Here is a 21,995-nt window from a genome sequence, read left to right as displayed (position 1 = left end):
CCAATCCCTGATATCTCCTCAGTATGTACAGTTTAGCAGCAATTTCCATAGACTTCAGATACAACTCATCTGCAATCACTGACCAACTCAGGTAGAAACTATCATGCAGTGTTAATCCTGAATGTATCTAGATGAGTATGTGTTGACCATGAAATAGTTCCTAACGTAAGTATTTTTCATCTACAGCCTTAGGGGAGGCCAGAAGCTTTCTCTCTTTTAAGGAAGAAATGGTCACTTCTCATCAAGCAATAAAACAAAAACTTTTCCCCATTCCTCCACTCTGATAACACTTCATTAATGATCAGCAAAGAAATGACAAAATCTGAAACGATTGTGAGGAACACAGTCCAGTTTTACATGACAAATGCAGGCCCTAACTGAGGTCCAGAGGAGTCTGTTGGCAAAAGATAGCAGCGAGCAGGTAAAATGTTCCGGCTCATCCTTAAAATTTCTAGTACCTTTAGGTCTCAGGGCTGACACAATGATCACTGCCTGCATTTACTGAGAGATCACTGTATGCCAAGGGAGTTAAGTGACTTCCCTATAGTTCAGACAGTAAAGAATCTGCCTTCAATGCAGGGAGACCTGAGTTAGACCTCTGGGTTGGGAAGATCCTCTGGAGAAGGGAATGGCTACCCACTCCAGTCTTCTTGCCTGGAAAATCCCATGGACAGAGGAACCTGGCGGGCTACAGTCTGAGGGGTCACAATCAGACAGCACTGAGCGACTACCACCACCACCACCACCACTATTGCTGCTATATGCCAAATACTATGCTAAGAATCTGTCTCTATTGTCTCATTTAATTCTGACCACAGTTTTGTAAGGTAAACACATAGTACTGACAGTTAAGACGAGGGACTTTGGAATCTGCCAGAACTGGTTTTTATTCTGCTTTTACCAATGAAAGCTGGGTCATTTGGGGCAAGTTACTTCTTTATATTATGTCAATCTTCACAACAACCTTCTCAAATAGGACAAGAGGTAGAATTATCATCCCACATTTTACTGATGAGGAAAATGAAGACTAGAGAGATTTAGGTCACTTGTTTCTAACTCTGTGCTGTCTCCCAGTGTCTGTGCCCATATTACCATCATTGCATGATATTCAAAGTGAGGGCTATTTCTACCTAACAAAAAATTAAAGTTCATACTATTCAAAGTTCATGCTCTTAGATTGTTCCTAAACATATGGCCTAAGGAAAATATTCAAAATTTCCATATGTGAATAAAATTGTTTTCATTTAAGCTTTTGTTTGTCTATTAGGGAAAGTTAACTTTAAAATATCTTGCATCCTTGATAAATAATGTAAATTCTTGTACTTTACTATTCTAAAAGGAAATGTAGACAATGGGATTTCAAAGAGAAGAAAACCATATAAAATAAGGAAAATTACAACAGTACCCAAAACTGCATTAGTCAGAGAGAGGGAAAGACAGTGACTTTTCACTGAAGACACACTAAAACTATTTGTTATAGCAGTATGATTTTCCAGTGTTAAAAAAAGAGTGAAAGGTATAAATAAAAAGAAATAAAACATACAAAAAGCCCAATTATGTTGAACCAAGTCTACATCCTACTTCTCTTTAAACATAGACCAAAAAGAAAGCAATATCAAGGACACAGATATATAGAGATGCATAGACAGATGCTACTATATATACTGTAGCAGTTGAAACAGTCCAAATTATAATAAGTAACATTGTATTTCCACAATTGTTGATGAGCAACCTTTTTCTCTCAGAGGAATGATTTTTCTGTTTGTTTAGAAAGATTCCTCTAGCCATAATACCACTAGATAACTTACACAGCAGTTACTGAGCTCATGAAATACCCTCAATTAAGGGATCACAGCAACACATGGGATCTGTATACCCGCCTATAATAAATCAAATGGCAAATTGCTACAATTTTTTCACCTGTTATTCCTAATGTACTTTGAATAAAACTGGTTTTCAGGCTTAAGTATTTTCTTCACAGATAGCTAAAATTGGGTTTGTCCGAAGGCAAGCATGAAACAAAAAGGGTAAATCACACCTTGATGTTTCCCGATTGCTGAATCCAATCTTAATAAAAGGCAGAAATAGTGCTACAGAGGGTCAATGGGGACAGAAACGAAATTTAGAAAGACTATGTATAATATAAAATCTACAAAATCATATGGAATGGACTTATTTTAAAGGGAAGTGGTCCCCACAAAACAACAAAAACAACTTAAGAACTAGGAAAGTAAGCAATAAAGACACAGCTCCTCAGACTATTTAATTTACAGTTCTTATTCACTGTGTAGATGAACCACTATGACCGGTTTTGATTTTTTTTTAATCAAATTCATTAAGTCAGGTGATATTTTTGCATTTTTTTAGAGGTTGAATCTCTTACTTATCAATGTTTTTCTTATTTACCTTCCTTTATGTTTCTGCCAAAATTTATCAACTGGAGTTAAATCGTAAGACTTCTTATTTTTTCTCTTTGGTCTAGCACCAGCTGGAGAATTCTCCATTCCTGAAGACTCTTCCAAGTTAACTCTGTTCAAGTGGAAATCCTAGGAAAGAGTAATCCTGTTTTAAGTAACAATTTTCTAAGTTTAAGAACATTTCCTACAACAATAAAAATAACACAGATTATTGCTGCCTTATCTACTATTTCCAAGGACAAAATACAGATTCTGAAATTTAAAAGACCTTCTTCCAATGTTTTACTACATAGAGGTACTTTTAATTGTGTATGTATTTAATTAAGCAGTAGATGCATATGATTACAATTCAAAAAATACATAAAACCTTGTTAAGGTTCTTGTGTATCCTACTAGTAAAATATTTTTGCATATGTCAGTAAACAAATATCCCTTAAGTTGTAAAGAATGAGATTATATGATACATACTTAGTATTTCACTTTTCTCAATTAATAATGTATTTAGAGCTCTTCTCTGAATATATACATCTATCTTATTTTTATCATGTCTACATAGTAGTTGAATATTTGACTCTATTTATTTGACCTGGTTTATTGATGCTGAATTGTTTCCAACAACAAACATAATCTTAAATGTAATTTTTAAATTCTTACAGGATATTAATAGCCTGATCTGTTACTTGATGAACTGCATTAAAAAAAAATTACAACAGAAGTTCCAACAATAACAGCATTCCCTTTCACATAAATTCTAAGAGCAGTCAGACTAATGGTTGCTAAGCTTTTCTGTGTAGGCATAATTTTACTTACTTGAGGTTTGATTTTCTTCTCCTCCCTTCTCAAAAAACAAACATACAAAATTAATGAAGTTTGCTTTTTAGTTCCTTCATGTAATAGCAATGTTTTATGGTTCAACTCTATTCTGAGGAATAGTGAACTAGAGAAAACATGGACATCAATAAGTGAGTAAATGAATGATAAGCAAAAGAATTCATATGGAGAAATTATCTACCATGACTGTGATAAAATCATCTTAATTCTAAGTTATAAGTGCTTAATGATTAAGCTTCCAGGTCTTAGCAAATTAAATGTAGTCAATACAATTTAATTTCCTCTTGATAGAAAAAGGTCATTAATACTGTGTTTATAGCCTTAGACCATTCCTTATAACTTTCATGAATAAATTTGTTATAGTAGCTTACTTCCTAGCCATTTTCCCCATTACATAAAAAACCAGAGTGTGAAATATGTCGACATCTAACTGCTAGTAAAGTAATAAGTCTATTGACAAAGAAGAGTATACTATATTTCAACTTGTTGGTATTATGCCTTTCCTATAGACTCTTTAAATTATCATAGGATAAACATAACACAATATAACCCTATTTAATTCCCTTTCTCAATCCATATATTAACCTCACCTTTGCACAACAAATCATCCATATAGGAAGAAGCACAATAAATAGATGTTAATAGCTACATCTGAGAAGATCCTTTGTTTTTAAAAGTTATGTAACAAAACAAAGATAATGAAGAAGAGAAACATTTCTGAAGAGCTAAGCTTTATGAACTAGAATTTCTAGTGAAGTACTATTTCCATGGGGATGATACAGTACACTCAAAATCACAGTAATCTGTTAGCAAAATTAGTGCTCTAAAAATAGGAAAGCATATTATTATACCAAACTATTGATGAAATACTTAAAACACAAAATGCTAAAAGAATAAAAGAAGTTAAAAGTTTTGAGAAATAATAGTAGCAGAACATTCCCACTGTTTGCAATAATAGACAGGCAAATTAGGAAAAGTAATTTTAGCCTTGAAAATTGGGAAATCAGAATATTCTGTGCTGTATTCAATCATGTTAAAGAAACTGAACATTTATACACAAATAAAAGACAACAAAATTAGTTTTAACATGGCAGAGTCTAATCTATTTCTACTGATATTCATATTCTCTTGACTTAGAAGACTGGACAATGGTATGCCAAATCAGCAGACAGAAATAAATCTCACTGGGAAAAAAAAAAACAAAGAAATTCCACTGGGAAGTGCTAAAAACACAGATAAGTATTTGGTGGTCTTTTTCTTTCACAAGCTAAAGCAGTCCAAGAGAAATAGAGCCAATAGTAAAAAATTACATTTGGGTAATATATGTAACACCTATTTATGCAGAGCTGAGAATTATATCCACATGAGAAAAAAAGCCAAGCAAAGTAAAAGTAACTTTTATTTTGGAAGGAATTAAGTCTCTAGATCTATCAGTTTATAGGAAATATTGGAGAAAAGAGAAATAAAGTTAAATTTTACCCCACAAAGAGACAATCAGCCAAATGCAGAAATGTCATTGAAGCTTAAGAAAATGAGTTGGGGGGGCGGCCCTAAGATGGTGGAGGAATAGGACAGGGAGACCACTTTCTCCCCCACAAATTCATCAAAAAAAACATTTGAATGCTGAGCAAATTCCACAAAACAACTTCTGAATGCTGGCAGAGGACATCAGACACCAAAAAAGGCAGCCCATTGTCTTTGAAAGGAGATGGAAAAGTCTTGAGGGTACTGTAAGAATAAGACTGAAAACCAGAGGCAGGAGGCTTAAGTGCAAAACCTATGAACACCAGAGAACTCCTGACTCCAGGGAACATTAATCAATAGGAGCTCATCAAAAGCCTCCATACCTACACTGAAACCAAGCACCACCCAAGGACCAACCAGTTCCAGAGCAAGACATACCATGCAAATTCTCCAGTAACACAGGAACATAGCCCTGAGCTTCAATATACAGGCTGCCCAAAGTCACACCAAACCCATAGACATCTCAAAACTCACTAGTGGACACTTCATTGCACTCCAGAGAGAAGAAATCCAGCTCCACCCACCAGAACACCGACCCAAGCTTCCCTAACCAGGAAACCTTGACAAGCCACCCATCCAACCCCACCCACAGCGAGGAACCTCCACAATAAAGAGGAAACACAAACTGCCAGAATATGAAAAGGCTACCCCAAACACAGCAATATAAACAAAATGAAAAGGCAGAGAAATACTCAGCAGGAAAAGGAACAGGATAAATGCCCACCAAACCAAACCAAAGAGGAAGAGATAGGGAATCTACCTGATAAAGAATTCCAAATAATGACAGTGAAAATGATCCAAAATCTTGAAAACAAAATGGAGTTACAGATAAATAGCCGGGAGACAAGGATCGAGAAGATGCAAGAAAGGTTTAACAAGGACCTAGAAGAAATAAAAAAGAGTCAATATATAATGAATAATGCAATAAATGAGATCAAAAACACTCTGGAGGGAACCAACAGCAGAATAACGGAGGCAGAAGATACAATAAGTGAGGTAGAAGATAGAATGGTAGAAATAAATGAAGCAGAAAGGAAAAAAGAAAAAGAATTAAAAGAAATGAGGACAACCTCAGAGACTTCTGGGACAATGTTAAACACCCCAATATTCGAATCATAGGAGTCCCAAAGAAGAAGACAAAAAGAAAGACCATGAGAAAATACTTGAGGAGATAATAGTTGAAAACTTCCCTAAAATGGGGAAGGAAATTGTCACCCAAGTCCAAGAAACCCAGAGAGTCCCAAACAGGATAAACCCAAGGCAAAACACCCCAAGACACATATTAACCGAATTAGCAAAGATCAAACACAAAGAACAAATATTAAAAGCAGCAAGGGAAAAACAACAAATAACATACAAGGGGACTCCCATAAGGATAACAGCTGATCTTTCAATAGAAACTCTTCAGGCCAGAAGGGAATGGCAAGACATACTTAAAGCGATGAAAGAAAATAACCTACAGACCAGATTATTGTACCCAGCAAGGATCTCATTCAAATATGAAGGAGAAATCAAAAGCTTTACAGACAAGCAAAAGCTGAGAGAATTCAGCACCACCAAACCAGCTCTCCAACAAATGCTAAAGGATCTTCTTTAGACAGAAAACACAGAAAGGGTGTATAAACTAGAACCCAAAACAACAAAGTAAATGGCAACAGGATCATACTTATCAATAATTACCTTAAATGTAAATGGGTTGAATGCCCCAACCAAAAGACAATGACTGGCTGAATAGATACAAAAACAAGACCCCTATATATGTTGTCTACAAGAGACCCACCTCAAAACAAGGGATGCATACAGACTGAAAGTGAAGGGCTGGAAAAAGATATTCCAGCAAATAGAGACCAAAAGAAAGCAGGAGTACTAATACTCATATCAGATAAAATAGACTTTAAAATAAAGGCTGTGAAGAGAGACAAAGAAGGACACTACATAATGATCAAAGGATCAATCCAAGAAGAAGATACAACAATTATAAATATATATGCACCCAACATAGAAGCACCACAATATGTAAGACAAATGCTAACAAGTATGAAAGGGGAAATTAACAATAATACAATAATAGTGGGAGACTTTAACACCCCACTCACACCTATGGATAGATCAACTAAACAGAAAATTAATAAGGAAACACAAACTGTAAATGATAACAGTAGACCAGTTAGATCTAATTGATATCTATAGGACATTTCACCCCAAAACAATGAATTTCACCTTTTTCTCAAGTGCACATGGTACCTTCTCCAGGATAGATCACATCCTGGGCCATAAATCTAGCCTTGGTAAATTCAAAAAAATTGAAATCATTCCAGGCATCTTTTCTGACCACAGTGCAGTAAGATTAGATCTCAATTACAGGAGAAAAACTATTAAAAATTCCAACATATGGAGGCTGAACAACACGCTGCTGAATAACCAACAAATCACAGAATAAATCAAAAAAGAAATAAAAACATGCATAGAAACGAATGAAAATGAAAACACAACAACCCAAAACCTATGGGACACGGTAAAAGCAGTGCTGAGGGGAAGGTTCATAGCAATACAGTCTTACCTTAAAGTCAAATAAATAACCTAACTCTACACCTAAAGCAACTAGAAAAGGAAGAAATGAAGAACTCCAGGGTTAGTAGAAGGAAAGAAATCTTAAAAATTAGGGCAGAAATAAATGCAAAAGAAACAAAACAGACCATAGCAAAAATCAAGAAAGCCAAAAGCTGTTTCTTTGAGAAGATAAATAAAACTGACAAACCATTAGCCAGACTCATCAAGAAAAAAAGAGAGAAGAATCAAATCAACAAAATTAGAAATGAAAATGGAGAGACCACAACAAACAACACAGAAATACAAAGGATCATAAGAGACTACTATCAGCAACTATATGCCAATAAAATGGACAACTTGGAAGAAATGGACAAATTCTTAGAAAAGTACAACTTTTCAAAATGGAACCAGGGAGAAATAGAAAATCTTAACAGACCCATCACAAACACAGAAATCAAAACTGTAATCAGAAATCTTCCAGCAAACAAAGGCCCAGGACCAGACGGCTTCACAGCTGAATTTTACCAAAAATTTAGAGAAGAGTTAACACCTATCCTACTCAAACTCTTCAAGAAAACTGCAGAGGAAGGTAAACTTCCAAACTCATTCTATGAGGCCACCATCACCCTAACACCAAAACCAGACAAAGATGCCACAAAAAAAGAAAACTACAGGCCAATATCAGTGATGAACATAGATGCAAAAACCCTTAACAAAATTCTAGCAAACAGAATCCACCTACATATTAAAAAGATCATACATCATGACCAAGTGGGCTTTATCCCAGGTACGCAAGGATTCTTCAATATCTGCAAATCAATCGACATAATACACCACATTAACAAATTGAAAGATAAAAACCATATGATTATCTCAATAGCTGCAGAGAAAGCCTTTGACAAAATTCAACAACCATTTATGATAAAAACCCTCCAGAAAGCAGGAATAGAAGGAACATACCTCAACATAATAAAAGCTATATATGACAAACCCACAGCAAACATTATCCTCAATGGTGAAAAACTGAAAGCATTTCCCCTAAAGTCAGGAAAAAGACAAGGGTGCCCACTCTTACCACTACTACTCAAAATAGTTTTGGAAGTTTGGCCACAGCAATCAGAGCAAAAAAAGAAATAAAAGGAATCCAGATTGGAAAAGAAGTAAAACTCTCACTGTTTGCAGATGACATGATCCTCTACATAGAAAACCCTAAAGACTCCACCAGAAAATTACTAAAGCCAATCAATGAATATAGTAAAGTTGCAGGATATAAAATTAACACACAGAAATCCCTTGCATTCCTATATACTAACAATGAGAAAACAGAAAGAGAAATTAAGGAAACAATTTCATTCACCATTGCAACAAAAACAATAAAATACTTAGGATAGATCTACCTAAAGAAACTAAAGACCTATATATAGAAAACTATAAAACACTGGTGAAAGAAATCAAAGAGGACACAAATAGATGGAGAAATATACCATGTTCATGGGTTGGAAGAATCAATATAGTGAAAATGAGTATACTACCCAAAGCAATCTATAGATTGAATGCAATCCCTATCAAGCTACCAACGGTGTTTCTCACAGAACTAGAAAAAATAATTTCACAATCTGTATGGAAATACAAAAAACCTCAAATAGCCAAAGCAATCTTGAGAAAGAAGAATGGAACTGGAGGAATCAACCTGCCTTGGTACTGGCACAAAGACAGAAATACAGATCAATGGAACAAAATAGAAAGTCCAGAGATAAATCCATGGACCTACGGACACCTTATCTTTGACAAAGGAGGCAAGGATATACAGTGGAGAAAAGACAATCTCTTTAACAAGTGGTGCTGGGAGAACTGGTCAACCACCTGTAAAAGAATGAAACTAGAACACTTTCTAACACCATACACAAAAATAAACTCAAAATGTATTAAAGATCTAAATGTAAGACCAGAAACTAAAACTCCTAGAAGAGAACATAGGCAAAACAGTCTCTGACATAAATCACAGCAAGATCCTCTATGACCCAACTCCCAGAGTATTGGAAATAAATGCAAAAATAAACAAATGGGACCTAATTAAACTTAAAAGCTTTTGCACAACAAAGGAAACTAAAAGCAAGGTGAAAAGACAGCCTTCAGAATGGGAGAAAATAATAGCAAATGAAGCAACTGACAAACAACTAATCTCAAAAATATACAAGCAACTCCTGCAGCTCAATTCCAGAAAAATAAGGGACCCATCAAAAAATTGGCCAAAGAACTAAATAGACATTTCTCCAAAGAAGACATACAGATGGCTAACAAACACATGAAAAGATGCTCAACATCACTCATTATCAGAGAAATGCAAATCAAAACCACAATGAGGTACCATTTCCCGCCAGTCAGAATGGCTGCTATCCAAAAGTCTACAAGCAATAAATGCTGGAGAGGGTGTAAGGAAAAGGGAACCCTCTTAACACTGTTGGTGGGAATGCAAACTAGTATAGCCACTATACAGAACAGTGCGGAGATTCCTTAAAAAACTGGAAATAGAACTGCCATATGACTCAGCAATCCCACTACTGGGAATACTCACCAAGGAAACCAGAACTGAAAGAGACACGTGTACCCCAATGTTCATCGCAGCACTGTTTATAATAGCCAGGACATGAAAGCAACCTAGATGCCCATCAGCAGATGAATGGATAAGAAAGCTGTGGTACATATACACAGTGGAATATTACTCAGCCATTAAAAAGAATACATTTGAATCAGTTCTAATGAGGTGGATGAAACTGGAGCCTATTATACAGAGTGAAGTAAGCCAGAAAGAAAAACACCAATACAGTATACTAACACATATATATGGAATTTAGAAAGATAGTAATGATAACCCTATATGTGAGACAGCAAAAGAGACACAGATGCATAGAACAGTCTTTTGGACTCTGTGGGAGAGGCCGAGGGTGGGATGATTTGGGAAAATGGCATCGAAACATGTATAATATATGTGAAACGAATCACCAGTCCAGGTTTAACGCATGAGACAGGGTGCTTGGGGCTGGTGCACTGGGATGACCCAGAGGGATGGTAGGGGGAGGGAGGTGGGAGGGGGGTTCAGGATGGGGAACATGTATACACCCATGGCAGATTCATGTCAATGTATGGCAAAACCACTACAATATTGTAAAGTAATTAGCATCCGATTAAAATAAATACATTTATATTAAAAAAAAGAAAATGAGTGGTTGTAAAATGTTTTTCTAATACCCTTTTATTATATATTAACTTGGAAATGACTTCCTTTTCTTGAGTGGTACGAACAAAATGAACTTTATTAAAGTCCTTATGTATATTAGTATAAATTCTGATCTAATGAGTCAGTAGTGGAGGGCCAAAGGTTCAAAAAAAGGGCACCCAAGATTTGAAGAAAAACAAAGACCAACTAAAGGACAAGACACTGTGATGAAATAATGTCCATTACATTTGCCTAAAACTACTCACTGCAGTTCAACAATCAAAACCATAGCCACTGCAACCAAGACATAATAAAAAGGAATCATGACTTTCTAATTACTAATTTTGCTTCTTATATCCTGATAAAGGAAAGGCACGCTGCCAAGTTTTTCATCAGAAGAGTGTCTTTCCCATATTAAATGACAACAATTATCCTCTGATACACAGAGAAGCTGCATGAATTTTCATAGTAGTTTCCAGGGTCCGATATATAAATATTACCAATGTTCTGGATTTTCAGGCAGAAATATTTAATATAAAAAGCAAGTTCCAATTTCAAGTTAAACTTGAAATTCTCATCTAGAACTCTTGCTCCATCTTGTGGAGGTAGAGAGTATAACTATTAAGGAGTTTAAAAGCTTGGAGGAAACTTCATAAGCTGTGGTTTTTAACAATCATCAACAGCAACAATAACAAAAAGCTTTGGTTACAATTGGCTATGCTATCTCAGTTGTAGTTTTTTCATATCTACAAAATGTGTTAAAATTAACAAACAGGATTAAGTCAATGTAAGTCGTACAGGTTATTATAAACAATTTTTTTCAAAGAGTATTTTTTTTTTTCCAAAGAGTATTTTCATAAGACCATTTGTGTTACTGAGAAAAGACGCCTTAAAGAGTAATACGGAATCTGAGAACCTAGCCTCAGAAAGAAAGTTAACTAGAGATGTTCACTTCTCTATTATTTATAACACAAAATAAGAATACCAATAACTCAAATATCTGCAGGAATACATTCTATTGGAATGGGCTGCATGGAGGTTATTTACAACCCATCTATTCTAACCTTCACGTAGGCAGAGATCATGCCCGCTTGGTTTTCCTTAAATCGCAGTGACCAGCACAGTGTCTGGTACAGAGGAGGCACATAGTATTAGTTGAATTGAATTCCTTGGAAATACATGGATTCCAACTTTTTATTCTGTGAAGATAAGAACAAAGCCCCCAAGTCCCTATCATATACTTCTACCATCTTGTATTTTTAAAGTATATTTTAACCTCAAAGAGTAGAAAATAAAAATTATTAACAGTATATTCTATCTCATAAGGATTACAAGGGTAATAAAATGTAAAGCATTAAAACAAACTAGTATAAAGATCAGTCAGAAAAACTCATTTCATATTCCTTATTATTCGCATTTCATTCTGGAACAGCAAAAAAATCTCAAAACCAGTATAAGCCTTGCCTAGTTTGCAGGAATGTCTGCTGTAACTTGTGTTTCTGAAGTTCGCTACTGACAGTGGGGACTCAGCTTATTCCTTTATATTGCAATTACCTCTACACACATTTTATTTCCTTTACTCAGAGCAGCACATACTTTCATTTCCTTCAGGAACGCTTCAAGTTCGATACTCTATACAGCCTCCACACACCAGTGGCAGGAGTGAATATGTGACCTCTGAACTATATGCTCTAAGACCCTTGCTGCCACCCAACAGTCAGGGTCCCACCAATTAAAGCTAATTTGAGACTATCAAAACTACCTCATCATGTCCATCAATCCTTTGGGTCTTTATATTATCCCCTTTCAGATTCCATCTCTCATTCTTACTGGATTCCTGAAACCATTCTGTCTAACCTCTAGAACTTGTACTCAGTCATCAGCAAAGTCATCAGCAAAGTCTCCTATTCTGAACATATATTCTCAACCTCCATTGTACTTTCTTGCTCTAGTTGAACTATAACTGGCAATCCCCTGTAGCCTTCTCAGATAGCAATCACCTTCTTTTTTACTTGTCACACATCTCATACTACTGGACTCAGGATCGGGCTGGGTGTCTTCCTTGTTACTCCCAGACTCTTCACGAGTCCTCTTCCCTAAAACAACTCCAGCTCTGAAGCTCCCATCATCAGCCTGTAACAATAGTTCTTAAGAAACAATTCTGCCCTTCTTTGGCCTCTGGGTATATGTGACAATGGTTGTCAGAACTAAGGGCTGCTATTGGTATCTAGAGGGTAGAGGTCAGGGATGCTGCTAACCATCCTACAAAGCATACGAAAGCCCCCTACAACAAAGAATTATCAGGCCCCAAATGTCAATAAATGTCAAGGCTGGGAAATCCTGGTCTGTAGTTCTTCTGGTCATTAATGCCTCCTTCAGACCTACAGGACACTCTTATCTCTACAATCAACTTTTCTATCATTCACCAATGGGGAATACATAAACATGATGTACTTCTCATTTAAAAATCTTTCTGGGGGGCTCTCCTGATGACTCATTGGTAAAGAATACTCCTGCTAATGCAGGAAACACAAGTTCAATCTCGGGTCTGGGAAGACCCCAAATGCCATGGAGCAACTATGCCGGTGCACCACAACTGCTGAGCCTCTGCTCTGGAGGAGCAACAGCAACTACTGAGCCCTTGAGCCACAACTCCTGATGCCCGCATGCCTCAGAGCCCATGCCCAGCAACAAGAGGCCCATGCACCACAACTAGAGAGTAGCCCCTACTTGTCAAAACTAAAGAAAACATGCAGCAATGAAGACCTAGCACAGCCAAAATACATAAATGAATAACATCATTAAAATCCTATTCACCACTCCCATCTCTAAGATGTTTGAAAACCCTCAGAGATCAGTTCTTAGACCTCTTCTCTCGTCTATCTATAGTCATTCCCTTGGTGATCCCATCTTACCTCCTAGTTTTAAATGCCACTTGTATATGAACTACTTCTAAATTTATTTCTCTAGACGTTTCTCCTTAACTTCAGACTCCTATACTGAAGTATAGCCAATATCAACTACCTAACTACTTAATGATATTAGCTATACTTCAGTATTTTAATAAGCACCTCACATTTAATATGTCCAAAACTCAACCTCTGATCTTCCCCCCAAAACTGCTTCTTCCACATCCTTCCCGTCTCAATAGTGTTCAATCACAACGACCAAAACTTTGGCATCATCTTTGGCTCTTCTCTCTTACATCTCACACACAATTCATCAATCAATTCTATTACTCTACATTTAATAGTGATCAATGAAAAGAAATAGAGGAAAACAACAGAATGGGAAAGACTAGAGATCACTTCAAGAAAATTAGAGATACCAAGGGGTAACATTTTATGGAAAGATGGGCACAATAAAGGACAGAAATGTATGGACCTAACAGAAGCAGAAGATATTAAGAAGAGGTGGCAAGAATACACATAGAACTATACAAAAAAGATCTTCATGACCCAGATAATCACAATGGTGTGATCACCAACCTAAAGCCAGACATCCTGGAAGGCGAAGCCAAGTGGGCCTTAGGAGGCATCACTATGAACAAAGCTAGTGGAGATGATGGAATGGAATTCCAGTTGAGCTCTTTCAAATCCTAAAAGATGATGCTGTGAAAGTGCTGCACTCAATATGCCAGCAAATTTGGAAAACTCAGCAGTGGCCACAGGACTGGAAAAGGGCAGTTTTCATTCCAATCCCAAAGAAAGGCAATGCCAAAGAGTGCTCAAACTATCGCACAACTGCACTCATCTCACACACTAGCAAAGTAATGCTCAAAATTCTCCAAGCCAGGCTTCAACAAGTACATGAACCGAGAACTTCCAGATGTTCAAGCTGGATTTAGAAAAGGCAGAGGAACCAGAGATCAAATTGCCAACATTCACTGGATCATCGAAAAAGCACGAGAGTTCCAGTAAAATATCTACTTCTGCTTTACTGAGTATGCCGAAGTTTTTGACTGTGTAGATCACAATAAACTGTGGAAAATTCTGAAAGAGATGGGAATACCAGACCACCTGACCTGCCTCTTGAGAAATTTATATGCAGGTCAGGAAGCAACAGTTAGAACTGGACATGGAACAACAGACTGGTTCCAAATAGGAAAAGGAGTATGTCAAGGCTGTATATTGTCACCCTGCTTATTGAACTTCTATGCAGAGTACATCATGAGAGACACTGGGCTGGAAGAAGCACAAGCTGGAACCAAGATTGCTGGGAGAAATATCAATAACCTCAGATATGCAGATGACACCACTCTCATGGCAGAAAGCAAAGAAGAACTAAAGAGCCTCTTAATCAAAGTGAAAGAGGAGAGTGAAAAAGTTGGCTTGAAACTCAACATTCAGAAAACTAAGATCATGGCATCCGGTCCCATCACTTCATAGCAAATAGATGAGGAAACAGTGGAAACAGTGTCAGACTTTATCTTTTTGAGCTCCAAAATCACCGCAGATGGTGATTGCAGCCATGAAATTAGAAGACACTTGCTCTTTGGAAGAAAAGTTATAACCAACCTAGACAGCATATTAAAAAGCAGAAACATTATTTTGCCAACAAAGGTCCATCTACTCAAAGCTGTGGTTTCTCCAGTATTCATGTATGGTTGTGAGAGTTGGACTATAAAGAAAGCTGAGCACTGAAGAATTGATGCTTTTGAATTGTTGTGTTGGAGAAGACTCTTGGAGAGTCTCCTGGACTGCAAGGAGATCCAACCAGTCCATCCTAAAGGAAATGAGTCCTGAATATTCATTGGAAGAAATGATGCTGAAGTTGAAACTTCAATACTTTGGCCACCTGATGTGAAGAACTGACTCATTTGAAAAGACCCTGATGCGGGGAAAGATTGAAGGCAGGAGGAGAAGGGGATGACTGAGGATGAAATGGTTGGATGGCATCACCAACTCACTGGACACGAGTTTGAGTAAACTCCAGGAGTTGGCAATGGACAGGGAGGCCTGGCATGCTGCAGACCATGGGGTCACAGAGTCGGACACGACTGAGCAACTGGACTGAACTGAATAGACTATCACAACCATCACCACTTCCATCCTGCTGTATACCTCTACCATCTCTCTCTTTTTTTTGGTAGACATGCATACTTACTTATTAATCCATTTTCTATTCAAAGGGAGAGAGATATGCAACCTCTCCAGATTGTTTTTTGTCTTGATGCTTTATATTATCTACCATCTCTTAAGATAACTGCAACTCTGAACTGATCTTCTTGACCCTTTCTATGGCCCCAAGGAGTCTTTCAATATATTAGGTTGGCCAAAAAGTCTCTTCTGGTCTTCCCACTACACTGTATGGAAAATAGTAGTTAGGATAGGATGATACTCTCAAAATGTGTATCAGATGTCACTCCTTTACTCAAAACTGTACCTGGCTCTCCACTTCCTCAAATCAATATCCTGGACTTCCCTGGTGTTCCAGTGCTTAAGAATCCACCTGCCAATGTAGGGGACATAGGTTGTCAAGGAAGATCCCACATGCCACTGGCCAACTAGGTCCCATGTGCCAGAACTACTGAGTCCAGGTGCTGCAACAACTGAAGCGCGCGTGCCCTAGAGCCCATGCTCTGCAACAAGAGAAGCCACCACAATGAGAAGCCTGCACACCGCTGGCTCCCCACTCGCCACAACTGGAGAAACCTCACATGCGGCAACACAGACCCAGTGAAGGAAGACGGACAATATTAAAAAAAAAAAAAAATCAATATCCTTACAGTGGCCTTTATGCTACACTGCATCCTGTGTTCCGTTTTATTCCATCTCCTGCTACTTTCCCCTGCCTCTCTTGCTCTGGCCACTTTGGCTGCCTTGCCGTATTTTAAAGATATCAGGCATCCTGCCTAGAATGCAAGTAACCATCCCATACAGTTACATAAAGTTAGTATCTTCTCTCCTTTAGATTGTCCCTCAAATGTCTCTTTTTCAGTGAAGTCTTCCCTATTTTAAAACTGCGCACCTGTTCACCATTACCTACTTTACTTTTCTGCAGATTACTTTTCACCTTATGAAATATTACATATTTTATTTATTGCTTGTCTCTCCTACAAGGAAGAATGCTACAAGAAGAAAGGAATATTTTCACTTGCTTTACTGCTAAAACAAGGGTCTAGAATGTTCTGTCAAAGAGTAGGTACTGCAATAGTAGTTCTTCAGCCTCTTACTGATTCATGAGAATTAGTTTCCGTGTTCTGCTACTCAGAGTTGAATTCAGCATCCCTTTGATTCTTCCCATTTTCTCTACTGAATCAGAGCTGACCACTATCATTAACACTTATCCTAGAGTCCAGAGTGGCAAAGGACTCTAGGATACAGAAGTGCACAGAACTGCCAATTTCCATCAGTAATCTTAACATCTCTTACAGCTGGAGTCTGTGTTTTAAAGAAATAAACCATTAAACCAAAACCATATCTTCCATGTCTTTCATTTCCTTTCTATATGACCTTTCAGGCAACATTTGCAATAATGACGCAATTTAATACCGTATTCCCTAGAAGCCTGGGCTAGGATTTAGTAAATTACAGAGTGCTGATCTTGGCAGAGTCAATAATTTGGGTTCAAACTCTTTAACTTCTGTGTCTCAATTTTTCTATCTTACAAACGGGGACAATTCTGGCCCTTTTATATAGTGTGTTATACAGAAATTACTTGTGTACATCTTTTCTTTACATTGCCTTTGAGACTAGGGCTGTTTTTACTTATTTGTGTATATCACATGCTGTTTATAATATTTAGTAGATGAATATATGCGTGTATAAATAAAGATTTTAGTTTCAAGCATGAAATTACCTATGTGGAATTACTTCAGAAAACATACAATGTAATATAAAAAATACTATTTATTTTTATCATAAAATGAGGCTTAACAGATTCCCAGGGAAAAAGGAAAAAAAAAAAATAAACAAACAGGTTTTCTCCCCAGGGAGAACAAATTTATTTACTTACTCATTATGAAAAATTAAAAAAAAGTCCAGCCACTCATCTTCCTCCATTCTTTCTTCCCCCATCATTTCAACAATACCACTGACTTATCTTGTAATATAAAGACTATAAATTTGGAACTTTAAACCTCAAGGTTTCAGTATTCTCCAGCCTCTACATCCAGCAATTCCAAATTCCATTCCTTTTTTTGTTTCTATTTCTTGGCTGCATCATTCTCATCTGTGTTTTCTGTAGTTGTGATGTTAATTTTGGAGAAGGCAATGGCACCCCACTCCAGTACTCTTGCCTGGAAAATCCCATGGATGGAGCGGCCTGGTAGGCTGCAGTCCATGGGGTCGCTAAGAGTCGGACACGACTGAGTGACTTCACTTTCACTTTTCACTTTCATGCATTGGAGAAGGAAATGGCAACCCACTCCAGTGTTCTCGCCTGGAGAATCCCAGGGACGGGGGAGCCTGGTAGGCTGCCGTCTATGGGGTGCACAGAGTCGGACATGACTGAAGCGACTTAGCAGCAGCAGCAGATGTTAATTTTAAGTTAAGGAGACCACTGAATGTTACTACATGTTAGCAGAAAATGGTATATTTAGTCTCTTACCAGTACATCATGCACCAACGCTTGATATGTCCAAGTATGGTGTAAAGGAGTTGCCAAATCTATGTTTCTGTCAATAAGGACTAATAAGGGCCTTTGGAAGCTGTAAATATATTAAAAAAATTATGTAACTATTGATACCAGTGTATACATCTAAATTCTTCTAATACTTTCAGTGTACTGTCATTTTGATATAAACAATAAGTATGTTAATATTGATATTCCATAATACTTTTCTTTCTAAAAAGTTTTCAAGTACAAACAAGTAGTGCTTTGGGCTATCCTAGAGCCCATGTATGATATAGGTTATGTCTTAGTCAACTTTCTTAAAGGAAAAAAATCTATACAAATGCTTCTACAGAATAATTTTATAGTTATTAAAGAAAGAATAAGTTGCTTCTACTCAGATTTATATTTTACATTTTTGGAGGAAAAAAATGAAAACTCTTTGTCAACTTCAGGAAAAACAATTACAGACAGTAGGATCTTACAAATTTATACAAATGTTCAACAGTTTCATAAATTACAAATTCCATTTTTTTTTCCTGTAAACACAAATTCAAAAAAGCAGACTCAAGAGAAGAGCCTCACAAAAACCCTATCCCACTACATGAAACTAAAACCATGCAACAACAGTAACTAATTATATAATTATTCACTTACCATACACTTCAAGTATTATTTAACTCTATCATTATCATCTAGATGCAAAATAAATGACCTTCAAAGCAAATTGAGGCACAAAGTCATCTGGTTATCATGTGTCTCCAAAAGTCAGAGTTTTTGCTTTAGAGACACTACTGTATCAAGAGTACACATCAATTTTCAATAAGCATAGCTGCCTGATTATATTTACCATATATATTTTCTCCTGCAAGAGACCTCTGATCATTTCAGTAACCCATTATTCCCTACTGGGTATAAGACAGTGAATTCCCAACTGCACTAATTATAAGACTTGTTGATAAAAAGGCAGGAGTAGCACCCTTACCACCACCTACTATCCTTTATTATTCCCCAGCTAGGTGGGGGGCAGGGAACACAGCCTACATGGCAGGGTTTCTTAACTCAGCACTATTGACATCTGGGGCTAAATAATTCCTTATCATGGGGAGTTGTCTTCTGTAGTGTCAAATGTACAGCAGCATCCCACAATGCACCCCTGGATTCCAGTAGCATCTACCCAGTTGTGACAACTGACATGTTTCTAGACATTACCAAATTCTTGGTGAGAATCATTAGCTACAACTGGATTTAAATACATTTAACAATAATCCAACAAAGCTGCCTGCCTGCCTGCCTGCTAAGTTGCTTCAGTCATGTCCGACTTTTTCGACCCCATGACTATACCCCGCCAGGTTCTTCTGTCCATGGGACTCTCCAGGCAGAATACTGGAGTGGGTTACCATGCCCTTCTCCCCAACAAGGCTACTGACCCCAATTCAAATAATTTAGAAATGCATATAACAAACTAAAAATAAGACAATTATATTATGATTTTGTGAATACACTAAAAAAAAATTATCTAAATAAAACAGAGCCTTTATATTAGTTTCTAAGGCCTATACCAGAGCACAATAAAAAAGGAACTATTCAATAAGGTATGCTACAGTGGTTGCTTCTGTTGAAAAAAAAAATTAGATGAGAATTTGATATCTCTGCTCTACTTAATAAAAAATATTTAGAAGAATATTTAGAAAGAGTAGTAAAACTGAAGAACAGTTTAACACAGGAAGTGAAATAGCTGAACAAACAATTGAAACACAATGTTGGTGTTAACTCCAAACTATAGGAATAGTATATAAGACTGCAGGAGCCATCAAATTGACTTGAAGTCTATGCAAGGTTACCATAAAATGGTAATTCCTGGAAGGCAGTTTTCACAGGCTTTATTTATTAATTCACCTAAGATGAGGGGTAACAATTTTCCAAAATACTGTCTATTCCCCTTGAAATAATTTCTGGCCAATGGCATGGGTTTATTTCTTCACCCCACTATTGTCCATTATTTTTAATAATCAAGTTACATGCACTATAATGGGTAGTCTTTAAAAGAGTATTTCTATTCCATAATAATAGAGCCATCAATAACTTTGGTATTATCTACTTATGCTAGACATGGTAACAAAGACAAAAATACTTTGTTGATATTTTAATGTAAAAATGTCTACTAACTGGTTTCCATTTTTACCATTTTTGCCTATGTCAGTTTCTACCTGTCTACTAACTGGTTTCCAGGTAGAAACTGACATAGGCATTACAAGTTTTCCACTTACTTTTTTCTATTACTAAAACGCTAAATGATAATTAAAAGAAAGTGGCTTTGGTCAGAGCCATATAAACAGAAAAATATGCATTTTTTTTAACAAAGCAAAACTTTTATCTTTAATATTATATATTTACATTGTGGTTGATTTTTATGTTTCTACACACAGTATAATATTAACTTACTGGGAAATCTATATTCATTCATTCAGTAAATGTTTACTGAACATCTACCAGGCACAGGTACTGTTAAACAGAAAAATTTATCCTATAAAAGATGATAAAAATGCAAAATAGAAAATTCCAACAAAAGAAGGTAAATTAAATACAATATTACATTTGTATTTTTAAGAACAATTTGAGTCAAAACCCTGATCTTGACTTTCCAGTATAAGGATATTCTATCAGACAAGGAAAACAACCAAAAACCCCTCATTTTCATGAGTGTATTAACTAACATAATACCTGAATTGGCCAGCTCCAAGAGTGTCACCTGTAAAAAGACTGTTTCTTGCATCTCTCAGATTTTCCCGAAGTTTCTTATCCAGTTTCTGAAAAACGAAATTTTACATTAACTCTTAAAGAATAATTCAGAGAACTTTATATAGGGTAGTACACAATGTACTCTTAATTTTAAACTAAGAAATTTAGAATTCTTTTATAAAACAGTAATTCTAACATTTTAGCTTATTTATTATACAATATCATCCTAACTTGGACTTGAAAAGACCAATGCTATTTCTACTGTGATTCAGACCAGATCTCACTAACAATCACTTTTGGTTGATGATTTTTACTTTAGGTAATGACTCACCCTCTCTCCCAAAGCATAACTCTGCTGTACCAAGGAAGCTGTCTAAACAGTGTGGCTACAAGAGGCTCCAGAATAGAAATGGAATATGTGAAAGAAACCAGCTCTCTAGTTGTCAACGATTCATCTGGACTAATAAAACCCAAAAATGTTTGTGTATCTTCTTCCATCTTTCCATACCATTTACCTTCTTTTCAGTACTTCTACAATTTCTCTAATCTCTTATTTATTTTTTAATCCTTAAAGCAATTTTTGAATGCTCATTTTACACTGAATGAAAGTATTAAGAGAAAACAAAATATACTTCATCATTTAAAAAATGACTATAATTGCTAACAAATGTTTGTTAAATGACATTAAGTATATAGTAAATGATTAGGGCAATCAAGTAAGTATAAAATACTACTTAGACAAATGTAAATGAGAAATATATATTTCAGTAAAAAAGAAACAGGGCTGGTAGAGCAAATTCACATTGGAGTAAATAATTTTACTCCATCATAAGATCACAATGATTACTTTCTATTTTTGGTGGAATCCCAATGTTATTGAAAAAACAAAACAAAACAACATTTGCCTTTGGCACTTAATACAGAACCCATAACTAGTATACATACTTAATATTAACAAAAACACTTGAGGACGTAAGGAACACAACTGACACAGTATTATTTATCTCCAATGGGTATTTGCATGAACTCACCACTGCTACCATTTCTGCTGCTGTTCCTCTTGAACATCTGATTATAGGGACAGCACCTATTTGAATAACAGACGTTAGCAACGATTTCAGCTCTGAATTATAATACTTATAAAATACACTGGCATCAAA

At 36.3% G+C, this 21,995-nt stretch overlaps 1 protein-coding gene across 1 annotated transcript in view; it reads right to left on the bottom strand.

The window, feature by feature from the left end:
- The window catches only part of SCFD1 (sec1 family domain containing 1), a 110,298-nt gene that overhangs the window by 60,386 nt on the left and 27,917 nt on the right, over window positions 1-21,995 (bottom strand). The window contains 4 exon segments of the mRNA XM_027520639.1: window positions 2,407-2,546; window positions 18,091-18,190; window positions 20,818-20,903; window positions 21,867-21,922. Of these exon segments, the coding sequence (XP_027376440.1) occupies window positions 2,407-2,546; window positions 18,091-18,190; window positions 20,818-20,903; window positions 21,867-21,922 (382 nt within the window).

The sequence above is a fragment of the Bos indicus x Bos taurus genome, chromosome 21, assembly GCF_003369695.1.
Source record: "Bos indicus x Bos taurus breed Angus x Brahman F1 hybrid chromosome 21, Bos_hybrid_MaternalHap_v2.0, whole genome shotgun sequence".
Lineage (NCBI taxonomy): Eukaryota > Metazoa > Chordata > Mammalia > Artiodactyla > Bovidae > Bos > Bos indicus x Bos taurus.
Note: the sequence above shows the minus strand (reverse complement) of the source record. Positions and strands in the feature narration are given on the sequence as shown.